A 17,918-nucleotide genomic window follows, 5' to 3' on the forward strand; every position below is an offset into this window, starting at 1 on the left:
CTGTTTTGAAGGGGCACACAATGCAAGGGAGAGATCCCAAAAGATATGAGGGTCCCCTTTCTCACTACATAGAATTTACAACATAGAATTGGAATTTTGGTTCAACAATGTTGTAACGACACGATCAGATTGTTATTTGTTTTTCTGAATGGTGGAGCAAACTTGAAATTTTGGGTGGTCTACTTCTGCTCCTAATTTATATGGTGTACATATGTTTATTTCAACTCTCTGGTAGAAACAGTCAGATCAACACAAAATACTGTGTTACTTTAAATGTTATTTTTTTAAAAAGATTGTTCATTCTCTCATAGGATGTAAGCAGCATTTATTGCCTATCCCTAGTTGCCCTTGAAAAGTTATAGTAAGAATTCGGCTTGAACCGCTACAGTCCATTTGGTATAAGTAGACCCACATTGCCATTAGGGAAGCTGTTCCCAAAGTTTAGACAACTAACACTGCATGATCATGTATTTCCAAATCTGGATATTGCGTGGCTTGGACAGAATTTGCAGTTGATGGTGTTCCTTTGTATCCGCTGATCTTGTCCTTATAATGGTCAAAGATTTGAAAGATATTCTATGCGGAACTTTGGAGAAATTCTGAATTCCACTTGTAGATGGTAAACAATGCTACTGCTGAAGTGTCAGTGGAGGAGGGACTGAATGTTTGTGGATATGGTACAAATCAAATGGCTGATTTGTCCTAGATGGTATCAAGCTTCCTGAATGTTGTTGGAGTTGTACTCATCCAGGCAAGTGGAGAAATATACCAAACAGATCTACTTTCATGCTTCACTGAATCTTTTAGGCTAATTCAAGAATCAAATCACGCAGTTCAGGCCCCACCCACAATGCTGGCCCCTCCTCCCAATTAAAGTATTATGTTTCTACCTATTTTGCTGATTAAGGAAGGTTTCTAGTTTATGTTAATTTTCTTACATGCATAGATATGACTCACATTTAAAAAGTTATTTTAATTTAATTTGTTGTAAAACTTACTCTTGACTGGCCATGAAAGTAGATTTCAATGAATTGAACTTAGGATAATCAGGCTGAGATTTGAACAACTTACTAAAAATACTAAAAAGACTCACTTCAGCAGTATTAATAAAACTACATCATGTTACTACTTAAATGTGTAAAGAAATACTTATTTACTAAAAGAAAAAAATAAGCAACTATGTGTCAACACTATACCTTGAAAGCCTCAAAACTATTCTCAACTGCTTGTGAAAGTTATGTTTGTTACATCACGGGGTAAACCCTCCTGCTTAATTTAAACCAGCAATACAGAATAGATTTATCATGTGCAGTAATCTGAAAAATTCGAGAGGCCAACAACTATTTAAAGTTAAAATTAACAACTTTATTTCTTAAAGTATAACAGAGAATAAATAACTAACAAATATTTACAACTCCTTCTACTAACCTATCATTTATTTTCCCTTCTATAATACTAGTCCAATAAATCTCCCAATTAAGATTTACTGAAAAATTCAAATTTCAAAACCAACTAGCTGTCGAATCTTCTCTTTATATTTCCTCTGTAGATTTGCTCTCCAGGTCAGTGTTAATGTTTTTCTCTGTGCAAACTCCTTCTCTAGATAAGTATCTATCAGCGACTTGTGACAAGCAGCCTACATCTCTTGGTCTTTTGGCAGTACTCCCTCAACTGTTCAATTTTTCCAGTCTTATACCCCCAAAGCATCGGATTATGTTATTTACTTTTAATATTGCCAATATACTAAATTCAAACCTGATTGGAGGTTTTTTTGGGGTATAATTTAAATCAATTGGCCTAATTCAAATTTGTTTTTGTCTCCAGGCAACCAGCTACACTAGTTGCTGGACCAAAAGGTTACATTGTATCTTGTTTAGAACACCTGATGTTGTCAGGTAGTTCTGCTAGCTTTTAACTTTCTTAAAGGTACAGTACCCCACGTCTTCATAACAGATTGATCATTGAAAAATGTTTTTGTTAAAAAATACCTTTCATCTATCAAGCATGATGAAATTTCCTTTAACAAAATACTTTTAAAACATAAAAGGAGAAATGTGCTCTTATTCCAATCTTGAATTTTTCACTAAAATTATGCAGCACATTTTTTCCTTTGCTTCCTAAAACTGTAATTTTGATTTTAAGTAGCAGATTTACCAGCAGCTTACATGTACATATGTATGAAACTAGAAGGAGATTGTTTTATTTCTCATAGGATTGGATGCTTATAAAGTGTAACCCATTCTACATTTAATATAAAAAATGAAGTTGCCACAGTGCTACCATACCATCGGCTCCTCTCTAATTAGAGAGACACCTAGTGGTGGTCTAACTTGAGAGTCACCACTCCTCAGGTGAGGCGAGAGATTGAGAAGGAGAGTCCTTTATAATAACCTCATTCAGTGAGGGAAATAAACCCACAGTGTTGGCATCATTTTGCATCACAAACAGCTGTCCAGTCAACCGAGCTAACTGACTCCCATGTTTAATATATTTGTTCAAAGCAATAATATTATCCCCATTTCAGAAATTAAATATTAATTCATTTATGTTAATTAATTTATGTGAAGGTTTTAACACTTGCCAGCAATGAACGAATTCCACTGAATCCCACAATGCGTTTACTGTTTGAGATAAGTCACCTAAGAACAGCCACACCAGCTACAGTGTCCCGGGCAGGGATACTCTACATCAATCCAGCTGATCTTGGCTGGAACCCGTAAGTTGCATTTTTTTAATTCTTAAATTAAATACAAGTTTTAAAATACAGATAAATGTGTGGTCTGTCTTCAGACAATTCCTTAGTTCATTCTCTGCTAATGTTTCATCCTGAACTACTTTCTGGTAGTGGTTTGTCGTTGTGCTCCATGGTCAGGGGTGGGAACAAGGCAAGTCTCAGGTGAACTTCAACTAGATTGGGATTCAAACTCACAGTTTTGATGTTGTCCTGAACCATAAGCTAAACTACCTAGACAACTCAATCCACAAGGACATATATTTACATATCATAATTATAATAAAAGTTGTATTATGTGCCCTAAATCTCCTGACCTGGATTGGAATTTCCAATTCTAATGCAGATCAGACAAAAACTTCCACACTTAACTTTGTTTGATTCTTGTATCCAACTGCAGACAAAGTGCAATACACTAATCATATAACAGTAGAATGAATCTTTACAGAAGCCATGCCCTCATTTGCAGCACCCCCTGCCATATACTGGGAAGTAAATACAGTTTGAAGGTACCAAAATCACTTTGTAAAGGTATGGAGATGAAGTAAGTGGCTAAAGTTATAGGGTGGCAGGTGGGTACATTTTTGATGCATAGGGATAAGGAAACAAATAAATGTCAGGGTGGGAACGAAAAAGGTTGTTAAGTGGGTAAGGGGATTAGGATGCCAGGTGGGTGAGGTTGTGGACTGCAATTTTGAGGAGGAAATAGTGTGACAGTTTAGTGGATAATGGATAGAATGCCAGGTTGTTTAGTAGGTAGACTCACATGTGGGTGAGAAAGTAGACGGAAAGTTTCGTAGGTAAGAAGTAGGGTGCCAAATGGATGAGACATTAGTTTGGTAAATGGGTGAAGGGTTAACTGTAGTGCCAGCAGAGTGGAGGAGTAGGATGCTGTAAGGGTTGAGTCAAGGAGGTGTAATTGTGAGTGATTTACGGTCAGTAACATAGAGCAATTAATACTCTGAATAACTATCCAGGTGAATGAGGCAGATCCTGAAGATTTCCTCAGAGTTTTTCAGATATTGGCTGAAAACTCATCAAAAGTTTGACTTCATGGGCAATTCCTGCTTGGTCACTGTATTGGGAATTCCAAGGGACTCCAAGGCACATCAGTCAGAATATATCCTGTCTCCATCTATTGAGAAACTGGAAGGTCTTGGATGTAATCTTAATAAATTCAAGTACAAGAAATGTGATAGTGCCCAGATTTGGCTGCAGAGTGTGTGAGGTGATTGTTACAACTTTCTTAAAATGCATTCAATATCCAAGAGTGAAATGTGCAGCCAGCATTTTGAGGCCATAATAATAGGATAGATGATTGGCTCACAAGTAGATGTCAGAAAGTTGGGGCAAGGTGAGCTAATTTCCAGATGACACCCTTTAATTAATGTTGTGCCACATGGATCAATGCTGGGGTCACAGTTATTTACAATGTATATTGTAATTTAGATAAATCTGAAGTGCTGCATTTTGGGAAAGCAAATCTTAGCAGGACTTATACACTTAATGGTAAGGTCCTCAGGAGTGTTGCTGAACAAAGAGACCTTGGAGTGCAGGTTCATAACTTCTTGAAAGTGGAGTGGCAGGTAGATAGGATAATAAAGAAGGCATTTGGTATGCTTTCCTTTCTTGGTCAGAGTATTGAGTACAGGAGTTGGGAGGTCATGTTACAGTTGTACAGGACATTGGTTAGGCCACTGTTGGAATATTGCATGCAATTCTGTCTTCTTCCTATCAGAAGTATGCTGTGAAACTTGAAAGGGTTGAGAAAAGATTTACAAGAATGTTGCCGGGGTTGGAGGATTTGAGCTATAGGGAGATGTTGAATAGGCTAGGGCTGTTTTCTCTGAAGCGTCAGAGATTGAGGGGTAACCTTATAGAGGTTTATAAGATCATGAGGGGCATAGATAGTTTAAATAGAATTAGTTTTTTTTCCTGGGGTTGGGGAGTCCAGAACTAGAGGGCATAGGTTTGGGTGAGAGAGGAAAGATACAAAAGAGACCTAAAGGACAAGTTTTTAATGCAGAGGGTGGTACATGTATGGAATAAACTGCCAGTGGAAGTGGTGGAAGCTAATACAATTGCAACATTTAAAAAGCATCTGGATGGGTATATGAATAGGAAGGGTGTGGAGGAATATGGGCTGAGTCCTGGCAGATGGGACTAGATTGGGTTGGGATATCTGGTCGGCATGAACGAGTTGGATTGAAGGGTCTATTTCCATCCTGTACGTCTCTATGACTCTATAATGACTTGGGTGAGGAAAGTCAATGTACTATTGCCAAGTTTGTTGATGACTCATTAATAGGTAGAAAGGCAAGTGGTGATAATGACACAATCTGCAGAGGTGAGGCAATGGCCTAATGGTATTTTTGCTGGACAGTTAATCCAGAGACTTAGATAATGTCTGGGGACCTGGGTTCGAATCCTGTCATGGCAGATGGAGGGATTTGAATTCAATATGAAGAAAATCTGGGACTAATCAAGAATGCACTGTTGATTGTCAGACAAGCTCATCTGATTCAATGGTGCCTTTTAGGGAAGGAAGTCTGCCATCTTTACTTGGTCTGGCCTACATGTGACTCCAGGCCTACATGTGACTCCAGATCTACAACAATATGGTTGACTCTTAACTGCCTTCTTGGCAATTAGGGATGGATAATAAATGCTACCTAGCCAGTGATGCCCTCATCTTGCAAATGAATAAAGGGAAAAAGGAGTGACCTTGACAAGTTAGCAGATGGAATACAATGTGGGGAAATATGGAGCCAGGCATTTTGGCAGGAAGAATAGAGGAGCTGAATATGGTTTAAATGGAGAAAGACTGCAGACTAAAGGGAGGGATTTAGGAGTCTTCGTTCATGAATCACAAAACACTGGCATCCAATTTAGCAAGTAATAGGGAACCAAATGGAATGTTGGTCTTTATTTCAAGAAGTGGAGTACAAAAGTCAATGTTTTTGCTAAAATTATACAAGGCATTAGTCAGACCTCAGCCAGAATATTGGTATTGGAGGCTGTCCAGAGAAAATTTGTGAAATGGAGGGGCTGTCTTATGAGGGGGAGTTTGAGTAGATATTGGGCCTGTACTCGTTGACATTTTAGAAGAATAAAGGCAACTTTGTTGAAATTCATACAAGATTTATAGGAGACTTAACAAGGTTGATACAGAAAGATTGATTCTACCTGAGGAGGAATCTAAGACCAGAGGGTATAGATTCACAATGGATGTTAGTACTGCTGCCTCACAGCACCAGAGACTTGGGTTCGATTCCTGTCTCGGGTGACCATCAGTGTGGAATTTGCTCATTAACTCCGTGTCTGTGTGGGTTTCCTCTGGGTGCTCCGGTTTCCTCCCACAGTCCAAAGATGTACAGATTAGGTGGGTTGGGCATGCTAAATTGCCCATAGTATTAGGTGTGTTAGTCAGGGGTAAATGTAGGGAGGTGGGTTGAGGTGGGTTACTCTTTGAAGGGTCAGCGTGGACTTGTTCAGTCAGGTGGCCTGTTTCCAAACTGTAGAGAACCTATTCTAATCACAATATGAGTAATATCTCAAAAATTCAAGAAAATAAAGGAGCAGAGCTGAATATAGTAACCATTACCAAGGAGAAGGTGCTAGAAAAACTGAATGGCCTGAAGGTGAATAAATCACCTGAACCAAATGTCCTACAACCCAAATCCTAAGGGAGATAGCTGAAGAGATAGTAAACGTGTTAGTGGTGATGTCTCAGGAATCACTAGAATCAGGAAGGGTTCCAGAGGACTGGAAAATTACTAACGTGACACCACTGTTTAAAAAGGGAGAAAGGCAAAAGACGAAAAGTACAGACTGATTAGCCCAACCTTGGTCATGAGTAAGGATGAGATTTCTGAATACTTAGAGGTGTATGGTAAAATAGCGCAAAGTTGGCATGGTTTCATCAAGGGGAGGTTATGCCTGACAAATCTACTAGAATTCTTTGAGGAAGTAATGAGCCAAGGAGAGCCAATGGATGTTATCTACCTGGATTTCAAGAAGGCCGCAAAGGAGGCTATTGATTAAGGCAAGGGCCCATGGTGTTAGAGGTAATGAACTACCATGGTTAGAAGCTTGGCTGTCTGGCAGAAAGCAGTGAGTGGGGATAAAAGAGTCCTTGTCAGGATGACTGCCAGTTACAAGTCATGTTCCACAAGGATTAGTTTTGGGACCACAACTTTTCACTTTACACATTAAAGATCTAGATGAATGAATTGAGGGCATTCTGTCTAAGTTTGCAAATGGTACAAAGATGAGTAGAGGGACAGTCAGCATAATTGAGGAGGTGGGGAGGTTGCAGAAGGATTTGGACAGGTCAGGTGAGTGGGAAATGAAGTGGCAGAAGGAGTACAATGTGGAAAAGCGTGAGGTAGTGCACTTTACTTGAAGAATGGAAGCATGGACTATTTTCTAAATGGGGAGAAAATTCAGAAGTCTGAAGTGTGAAGAGACTTGGAAATTCTAGTCCAGGAGTCTCTCAAGGTAAGCCTGAAGGTTAAGTCTGTAGTTAGGAAAGCAAATGCAATTTATTTTGAGAGGACTTGACTGTAAAAGCAGGTATGTACTTCAGAGGCTCTACAAGGTTCTGGTCAGACAACATTTACAGCATTATGCACAGTTTTGAGCCTCATATTTTCGAAAGGATGTATTGGTCTTAGCGGGTATTCAGAGAAGGTTCATGAGAATTGTCCCAGGCATAGGAAACGTAACATATGAGGAAGGTTTGAGGATCCTGGGTCTATTCTTGGAGTTTGTAAGGATAAGGGGGGCTCTAGTTGAAACATGCAGAATGCTGAATTGCCTGGATGGAATAGATGTTGGGAAGATGTGTCCATTGATCAGAGAGATTAGGACCCGATGCATAGAGTAAAGGGAAGATCTTTTAGAACAGGGGTAAGAAGAAACTTCTTCAGCAAGAGAGTGGTGAATCTATGGAATTCATTGTCAAAGAAGTCTGTGGAGGCCAGGTCATGGAGTATATTTAGGACTGAGATAGGTAATGAGTATCAAGGGGATCAAGGGTTACAGGGAGAAAGTGGCAAAATGGGGTTGAAAAACTTAACAGCCATGATTGAATGGCTAAAGTTTTGTTCCTATGTCTTACAGTCTTATGGTCTTCCAATCTCAGAATAAGAAATTGCATATCTCAGACAGAGATGAGGATGGATTTCTTCCTTGAGGGTAGTGAATTTCTGGAATTCTTTATCGTAGAGGGCTGTTGAATCATTAAACATTTTGAAAGATGAGATGGACAGATTTTTAATCAATAAACAATTCAAATGCTGTGAGGAAAAGACAAGAAAGTACAGTTGAGGGTAATCAAATTAGCCATGATTAGATGTCATTAATTTACACTTATGTAGGACATGGGTATCATTAGCAAGCATGTGTTGCCCATTCCTAATTGCCATTGAACTGAGTGGCTTGCTAAGCCCAGCCAAAATCCAATATGTCAATCGCATTGCTTTGGATCTGGAATCACATGTCAACCAGACCCATGTGAGGATGGCAGAATTAATTCCTCAAGGGTATCAATAAGCCAGATGGATTTTTAAGATAATCAATTATATGTTTTCATGGTCACCATTCCTGAGACTATGTTTTAATTCCGAATTTACTGGTTCAATTTAAATTCCACCAGCAGCTGTGTCCCCTGAGTATTAGCCTGAGCCTCTGGATTATTAGTCCAGTGTCATTACCATTATTCCACTGGCACCCTTCCTTAAAGTGAGAAAACTGGTCCATTAATCTGTGTTTACAGTTGTGTTACTTCCAGTCTCATTAATCATGAAGCTCACACTACTCCAAAGACTCACCTTCTGCTGCCTTTGTTTTCCTGCAATCATAAATTTTACAATATCTTCTGGTCTCTGGTTGGAAATCAAACATACCTAGGAGAAATTGCATTGGGATTACTCAGAAGTACCAATACAAAGACTCCTTGGGAATAGTCCAGGAAGTTTGTACTTTTAATTGTACAATTCCTCTTCTCCCCAGAAAATGTCCCTAATTCTAAGTTACAGTCAGAGAATAAACTGCACAATGATGCCCCAAGCATTCAGCCCAATTCCCCCTCACCCGGGAGACCCCACTGACACCTGACTCTCTCCTGATCAGACCCTTCCACCTGATATCCTGCTGACTTCCTGTCCTAACCCAAATGAACCTAACTCCTCTGATCCACCTACTTTCAGCTCACCTACTTCCCTATCTACCTTCCACTCTACCCACCTGCTATTCTTTCCACATATCAACCTATCCACCTTCCGCACTACCCACCTAACACCCTACACACCTTATGCACTACCCTTTCATCCACTTATCTCACCCATCCTATATATTTACACATCATATCCATCTACCCATCCTACCTCCCCTCCTACATAGCTTACAGACACTAGAATTTCTTCTACCACCATCTCACAGGATTCTAGCATATCTCCTTACATTCTGCTGAATTCATTTCTCGTGGCACACAACCAGCTGAGTAAAATTCTTTTGGTCCCAGTTAAGATACTAGAGTTTATACTCAAGAGTTTTGAACATTGAACTGCTTGAAGGCCATCTTAAGTGTCCTGGGATTTCAACACACTTCTACCTCCCAATCAACAGAGGAAATACTTCATAGGAGTACCACATTAGGGAAAGAACTATCCAAAATGAGACAGGCACTAATGCCTGACACAGGATAATTACTTATTGCTTATGTTAGCTATTTGAAAAGATGTATTTGAATTGATTTATAATTTGTTCTGAATTTAGAATGAATTTATTTTTGTCGTAAAGTGAGAGCAAGATCCATACAGATTTAGTGTTGTCCATACAGGTGTTGTTGCAAGTGTCATGCATATGGATTATCTGGATGTGGGTTTACTTGCAGAGCTGGAAAGTTCAGTTTCATACGTTTCATCACCATACTAGGTAACATCATCAGTGAGCCTCCGGTGAAATGCTGGTGAGGTGTCCCACTTTCAATTTATGTGTTTAGGTTTCTTTGGGTGGGTGACGTTAATTTCCAGTTCTTTTTCTCAGAGGGTGGTAGATGGGGTCCAAATCGATGTGTTTGTTGGTAGAGTTCTGGTTGGAATGCCATGCTTCTAGGAATTCTTGTGCATGTTTCTGTTTGACTTGTCTTAGGATAGATGTGTTATCCTAGTCAAAGTGTTGTCCTTCCTCATCTACCATCAACCATCTACCATCCTTCTCATTAACTAAGCATACATTCTCCGCATATATACATAACGTTGTGAATGGAGAACTGAGATGTTCAAAATTTTAAAATATTTCCTTCAAGTTTAGAACTTTAATTTAAATACAATATTATATAATTTAAACAATGATAATTGTGCTTTTGACATCAGTGTGATTACAGTATCTAATTTGGGGGGGGGGGGGGGGGGGTGGTGCTCTTCAGGACGGAAATACTTTGAGTATTCCCTTCCCTGCAATGTTGGAACTATGCTAGGCCAATTAGTGGCTGAAATGTGAACACAGCATAACAGCATTCTTAAGCCCAATATCTGCCATCGTTTGCAGAAGATAGTGAAACCTAAAATACACATGAAAATAATCAAACCCAAAAATATGTTTATTTGATATACTTAGTCAATTGCATTATCTTTTTCTTTTCTTCTTTAGTGTTGTAGCCAGCTGGATTGAAAGCCGTGAAGTGCAATCAGAAAAGGCAAACCTTCTAATATTATTTGATAAATACTTGCCTACCTGCCTTGAAAAGTTACGTACAGGATTTAAAATGATTACTCCAATTCCAGAGATCACCATGGTTCAGACAGTGCTCCATTTGATGGAATGTCTTCTGACCCCAATCAATACACCTGCTGATTCTCCCAAGGAACTCTATGAATTGTACTTTGTGTTTACTTGTGTTTGGGGTTTTGGAGGTACAATGTTCCAAGATCAGGTAAGGCCCTGACAAGTGTCTGTTTCAAACCAAATTTGTGTTTTTTTTTTGTGTTTTGTACTTGCAATGTGAATTAGATTCTTCTGCATCATTCAGATTCTATTGTTAACAAACAATCATCACTCTATTTTCAAATGATGGAAAATGTTTTTCCCTCATACTATGGTATTTTTGCAAAAGTCCTCATGAGTATAAGATGAAAGGCTTTGAAAATATGTCCTTTTCAGCAATACTCAAGTTCTGTATTATTAAATGCACTCTCAGAAATAGCAGAAGCTTCCATCCTAACTGTCACTAAAGTGATTAGGTTTCTTTATCACTCTGGCTCTTAAAATTCAGATTCAAATTGATTTGAACATTAAACTTGTGTATTCCAAAAGCCAACATGACTATGCTAATTTCTGGTGGTTGAGAAGTATTTCTCTTTAAAAAAAAACATCATTAGTAGACTAAAGAATTGAGGGTTTGGTTAAGAAAAAGAAGGAAGCATATGTCAGGTATAGACAGGAAATCCTTAGAAGAGTACAAATGAAGTAGGAGTATACTTAAGAGGGACATCAGAAGGGCAAAACGGGGACATGAGATAGCTTTGGCAAATAGAATTAAGGAGAATCCAAAGGCTTTTTACATGTATATTAAGGACAAAAGAGTAACTAGGGAGAGAATAGAGTCCCTCAAAGATCAGCAAGGCGGCCTTTGTGTGGAGCCACAGAAAATGTGGGAGATACTAAATGAATATTTTGCATCAGTATTTACTGTGGAAAAGGATATGGAAGATATAGACTGTAAGGAAATAGAGGTTTACAAAATTATGAGGGGCATGGGTAGGATAAATAGACAAAGTCTTTTCCCTGGGGTTGGGGAGTCCAGAACTAGAGGGCATAGGTTTAGGGTGAGAGGGGAAAGATATAAAAGAGACCTAAGGTGCAACTTTTTCACTCAGAGGGTGGTACGTGTATGGAATGAGCTGCCAGAGGATGTGGTGGAGGCTGGTACAATTGTAACATTTAAGAGGCATTTGGATGGGTATATGAAAAGGAAGGGTTTGGAGGGATATGGGCTAGGTGCTAGCAGTTGGGACTAGATTGGGTTGGGCTATCTGGTCGGCATGGACAGGTTGGATTGAAGGGTCCGTTTCCATGCTGTACATCTCTATGACTCTATGACTCTAGTTGCTGCTTTACTTATTGGTGTAACAGCTGAATGTAAGATATTCCCTAAGTTGAAGCTAGAGGATTAGTTTGCTAAATGTTTCTCAGCCCTATCTCTTGTAACTATGCTGATGTGTAGCATTCCTGCCCAACTGCATTCAGTTGGTCTAGCTCGACTATTTTGAACATATTCTCTGATCTTTTAAGAGTAGTGTATGTTGGAAAGGGGAATTTGAAGTGCAGCATTTCACAAAAGGGCTGCTCATTTAAGGTGAGTCATTGTTTTTTTTGGGAGGACACTGTTGATATTGAAAGCAACTGCATGACTCCTCTCAGTTATTTCACTTAGTTGCTTCCTGAACAGACAACCTGCTGTGCAAGTTTGCAGAAAGGAAATATCTTTCTTAGGACTCCATATGATTTATCCAGCTATGAGACTTTTTACCCCTCATTTATTCAAATTATGTTATCCATAGGGCCAGGATTTATTTCCGCTCCCTAAAACTGCCTTTAAGAAATTGTGGTGAGCTATTTTCTTAAACTGCTGAAGTGGTGCCAGAGGCCAATTGTTGTGAGAGAGGGAATTCTGAGATTTTGGCTTGACCTTATTGCCAGGTTATACAACATAGATCAAAGAACATAGAACATCACAGCGCAGTACAGGCCCTGCAGCCCTTGATGTTGCACTGACCTGTCATACCAATCTGAAGCCCATCTAACCTGCACTATTCCATGTACATCCATATGCTTGTCCAATGACGACTTAATTGTACTTAAAATTGGTGAATCTACTACCATTGCATGCAAAACATTCCATACCCTTACTACTCTCTGAGTAAAGAAACTACCTCTGACACCTGTCGTATATCTATCACCCCTCAATTTAAAGCTATGCTGCCTCGTGCTCGCCGTCACCATACTTGGAAAAGTACCTGTCCATCCTATCTAACCCTCTGATTATCTTATATGTCTCTATTGAGTCACCTCACAACCTTCTTTGTGGGTGGCACGGTGGCACAGTGGCACAGTGGTTAGCACTGCTGCCTCACACCGCCAGAGACCTGGGTTCAATTCCCGCCTCAGGCGACTGACTGTGTGGAGTTTGCACATTCTCCCCGTGTCTGCGTGGGTTTCCTCCAGGTGCTCTGGTTTCCTCCCACAGTCCAAAGATGTGCAGGTCAGGTGAATTGGCCATGCTAAATTGCCCGTAGTGTTAGGTAAGGGGTAGATGTAGGGGTATGGGTGGGTTGCGCTTCGGCGGGGCGGTGTGGACTTGTTGAGCCGAAGGGCCTGTTTCCACACTGTAAGTAATCTAATCTTCTCCTCTCGAACGAAAACAGTCTCAAGTCCCTCAGCCTTTCCTCATAAGACCTTCCCTCCATACCAGGCAACATTCTAGTAAATCTCTTCTGCACCTTTTCCAAAGCTTCCACATCCTTCTTACAATGCGGTGACCAGAATTGTACACAATACTCCAAGTGCGGCCACACTAGAGTTTTGTACAGCTGTAGCATAACCTCATGGTTCCGGAACTCGATCCCTCTATTAATAAAAGCTAAAACACTGTATGCCTTCTTAACAACCCTGTCAACCTGGGTGACAACTTTCAAGGATCTGTGTACTTGGACACTGAGATCTCTCTGCTCATCTACACAACCAAGAATATTACCATTAGCCCAGTACTTTGCATTCTGGTTACTCCGACCAGAATGAATCACCTCACACTTGTCCACATTAAACTCCATTTTCCACCTCTCAGCCCAGCTCTGCAGCTTATCTTTGTCTCTCTGTAACCTATAACATCCTTCGTCACTATCCACAACTCCACCGACCTTAGTGTTGTCTGCAAATTTACTAACCTGCCCTTCTACGCCCTCATCCAGGTCGTTTATAAAAATAACGAACAGCAGTGGACCCAACGCCAACCCTTGCGGTACGCCGCTAGTAACTGGACTCCAGGATGAACATTTCCCATTAACCACCACCGTCTGTCTTCTTTCAGCAAGCTAATTACTGATCCAAACTGCTGTATCTCCCACAATCCCATTCCTCTGCATTTTGTACAATAGTCTACTGTGGGGAACCTTATCGAGCGCCTTGCTGAAATCCATATACACCACATCAACTGGTTTACTCTCATCTACCTGTTTGATCACCTTCTCAAAGAACTCAATAAGGTTCGTGAGGCACGTCCTACCCTTCACAAAACTGTGTTGACTATCCCTAATCAAATTATTTTTTTCTAGATTATTATAAATCCTATCTCTTATAACCTTTTTCAACACTTTACCAACAACTGAAGTAAGGTTCACTGGTCTATAATTACCAGGATTGTCTCTACTCCCCTTCTTGAACAGGGGAACCACATTTGCTATCCTCCAGTCTTCTGGCACTATTCCTGTAGACAATGACGATTTAAAGATCAATACCAAAGGTTCGGCAATCTCCTCCCTGGCTTCCCAGAGGAGCCTAGGATAAATCCCATCCAGCCTAGGGGACTTATCTATTTTCACACCCTGCAGGATTTCTCATACCTCCTCCTTGTGAACCTCAATCACACCTAGTCTAGTAGCCTGTTATCATGTATTATCAACTGCAATTGTGATCGACAATATTAGGACTTCAATTACATTTAAGTATTTGCAAATCATTCACATTAAGGGCTTCTCATTACTATATGACTGCCAACAAAAAATCATCTTTCAGGAACAAATCTCCTGATCAGGCAATAAGCATTTGGGCTTGTCACTAGCAAATGTTATCTGAGCCTGATTTTATCTCTGTGAAGTAGATAGGTTTTAATGCTTTAGAGTTAGTATCACAGTTTGTATTCTTTAAGATCAATAATATAGTTATCTAAATTAAATTGTGATGACGCCTTAGTGGAACACAGTAACAAAATTCACATCAAGGAAAGTTACAACATTACAATGAAATGTTATTTCTGCAGTCCACCAGTTGCAGTTTGCCTTAAGTCTATCAGCTCCTGTTCTGGAATCACCCTCAGGTGCAGCATTATCATGGCAGAGAGGCAGGGAATCAAGTCTAAAGAACGTCTCCAAAGTCTATTTCCCAGACCTGTTCATGGCCACCTTGGCTAGGCCCAGGAAAAGACACATGAGGGGGTTCTTCCAATCTGCCTGCTCATCCTCACATCATGCAGCCAAAGATCAAAAATGTAGAGCTGAAATGCAGCTAAATACTGTATCCAAGGTCCTTCAAATAGTAAAATAGAGGCAACATCTTTGCAAAGCCTATACAAATGTGAAACATGGACTCAAATAAATTACACAAAGCCTGGGCGTCCATGAACTGACTTAACCTAAGATTGACTGCATACACTACTCTTCATGTCAGATCCTTGGTAGTAAAGGGGAGAACTCATTTTTATTGGTGTACAGCCAATAAGGGACTGGACTGAAAATGGGGAATTAATTGTGGAATCAATGCATGGAAACAGTCTTCAACTCAACTCATCCATGCCAACCAAGATTCACAAGCTAAACTAATCACACTTGTCTGCATTTGGCTCATATCCCTCAATCTTTCCTATTTATTTACCTATCCAAATGTATTTTAAAATGTTGGAATTATACTTGCATTTAACACATCCTCTGGCAGTCCATTCCGCATATGAACCCCCTTCTGCACGAAAAAGTTGCCCCTCAGGTCTCTTTTAAATCTTTCTCATCTCACTTTAAAAATATTCCTAATTTTGAGCTCGCCCATCCTAGAGAGAAAACTTCTGCTATTTACCTTATCTATGCGCATCAAGATTTTATAAACCTTTATAAAAAGTCACTCAACTTCCTATTCTCAAATGAAAAAATTCTCAGCCTATCCTTATAAATCAAACCCTCCAATTCCAGAACATTCTGATGAATCTTTTCTGAATCCTTTTCAGTTTCTGAGGTCCTTCTTCTAACAGGGTGACCAGAACTGTACATAATACTCCAAATGCAGCCTCATCTAATTCCCTGTATACCCCAACATGACAGCCCAACTCTGATACTCAATGGTCTGAGCAATAAGAGCAAGTGTGCTAAATGCCTTCTTAACCACCCTGACTACCTGTGATGCAATTTTCAAAGAACTATGTACCAGAACCCCTAGGTCTGTTTGACAACATACCCAGAGCCCTACCATCTTAATTAAAATAATGTTAGTGCAATCTAAAAGGGACGAGTGCATTATTTTAAAGTGTTGCCATAATTGAAAAAATGTTTGCTCTGAAGAATTCAGTTCGGGGCCTAGTGCACAAAGGCATACCTTTCTAATCTTGCTAGCATTGTGCATTCTCAAATTTACAAAAGAGAATTTGAGGTAATTCCACACAGGCTGGTCTCCCATCACCAAGTCACCCTTATTTTACACATGGAGAGTCCTTGACATTAATCCAGCTTCTTCAGAGCCAGCTCTCAGTGAGCAGAACCTCTGCTACTCCTGTTAATACCTGTCAGCCAGAGCTCCCTGATTGGTGCTCTCAGTCTGGACCGGTCAGGGAACTCATTCCATGAGGTCCACCTGGCTGATCTCGTAACATCATTACATTCCTCTGAGGGCATAGGCAATTTTTTTGTTTTTGTAGCTGTTCCTGCGAAAAGTTTAGCCCATGTCAGGTTTTCTCCAACTCTGTCTCAGATAGCTAGCCACTTGCGCTTGGTGTCTTGGGGGAAAAATAAATGAATTGTCCTCTTGACTCAACGACATCTACCATGTCTATCTCAGATTCTGAGTTATCTTTAATGCTTGGAGCCCAAGGGTTCTGGAACAGTTAGAAAGTCAGTCGAAGAACTGGGCACATTTTGCTCCTATACTATGTGTGAGTTTTCAGCTTTCATTCAGTTCATGTGCTTGCTCAGGACCATCATACCTAACTGAATTTTATATATCACTGGATCTGACCTCGTGTCAACCATGTCTTTTACCCATGGAGGACCATTCCATGGTTCCATCACCAACCTATGTCCCCGAAATAAACCATCTCTCTCTCGCTTAGCAGACTTTTGATGTCTGGCATTGAATTTCTTGATGCCATTTCACAACCCCCTCCCAGGGTGGAAAGATCAGATTTAACATTTTCCCAGCAGCAATTCTGCTGGAGCTATCCTTGTAGCTGCAAAAGGGGTGATCCTATCATCAAATTGGAACTGGGACAATCTGGTATCTAGTTAAGTTGTTTAAGCCCAATTTCAAAGTTTGGCTTGGTCTGTCAGACCATGGATTCTGGATTGTATGATGCTGTCCTTATGTCAAATAACTTTGAACTTTCTGAAATAAGCAAATTCCCTGCTGGAAAAGAATGGCCTGTTGTATCCCCAACACTTCCGGAAGTCCATGTATTACAAAAGATGTGCACAGACTTTCTATAGTTAGCTCTATGTTTGATGAATGAATCTACATCCAGCCCCTTTATTGGACATCTACAATGACTAAGAAAATTGAGTCCTTGAAAGGACCTGCATAGTTGCCATGTGACCAAGTGTAAGATTAGATTAGATTATCTACAGTATGGAAACAGGCCCTTCAGCCCAACAAGTCCATACCAACTTTCCGAAGAGTAATCCACCCAGACCCATCCCTCTATCATATACTTACACCTTACCCTATGGGCAATTTAGCATGGCCAGTTCACCTGATCTGCACATCTTTGGATTGTGGGAGGAAACTGGAGCACCTGGAGGAAACCCACGCAGACACAGGAAGAGTGTGCAAACTCCACACAGTCACCCAAGGTGGGAATTGAACTTGGGTCCCTGGCGTTCTGAAGCAGCAGTGCTAACCACTGAGCCACATGCCACCCTAATTTGCGGTGCCATTTTCATGATTTTAGTGGCGCTGCTGGTGGTAAGACATTGTTGTCACTCTGGTCACTACCCAACGAACACAACTATGTCTGCATCCAATTCTGGCCACCAGATATAACTACTTGCCAACATCCTCATTTTGGAAACATCTGCATGACCTGGCGGAGTTCAGCCAATAACTGGCAGTGACCTTTGCTTGGGACAATCACTCTTGCTCCCCATAATATGCTTTTCTCTACTGTGATCCGGTCTTTCTAGATCCAAAATGTTTCAACTGTGGTTGCGACTGC

The 17,918-nt window shown here is 40.3% G+C and overlaps 1 protein-coding gene across 1 annotated transcript in view; it reads left to right on the top strand.

Moving 5' to 3' along the window:
• LOC140464058 (dynein axonemal heavy chain 17-like) overlaps positions 1-17,918 on the top strand; it is a 408,886-nt gene that overhangs the window by 237,371 nt on the left and 153,597 nt on the right. Inside the window, exons 36-37 of the mRNA XM_072558720.1 lie at positions 2,568-2,716; positions 10,388-10,670. Of these exons, the coding sequence (XP_072414821.1) occupies positions 2,568-2,716; positions 10,388-10,670 (432 nt within the window). The remainder of the gene's footprint in view (positions 1-2,567; positions 2,717-10,387; positions 10,671-17,918) is intronic.

This window comes from Chiloscyllium punctatum, chromosome 39, assembly GCF_047496795.1.
Source record: "Chiloscyllium punctatum isolate Juve2018m chromosome 39, sChiPun1.3, whole genome shotgun sequence".
Lineage (NCBI taxonomy): Eukaryota > Metazoa > Chordata > Chondrichthyes > Orectolobiformes > Hemiscylliidae > Chiloscyllium > Chiloscyllium punctatum.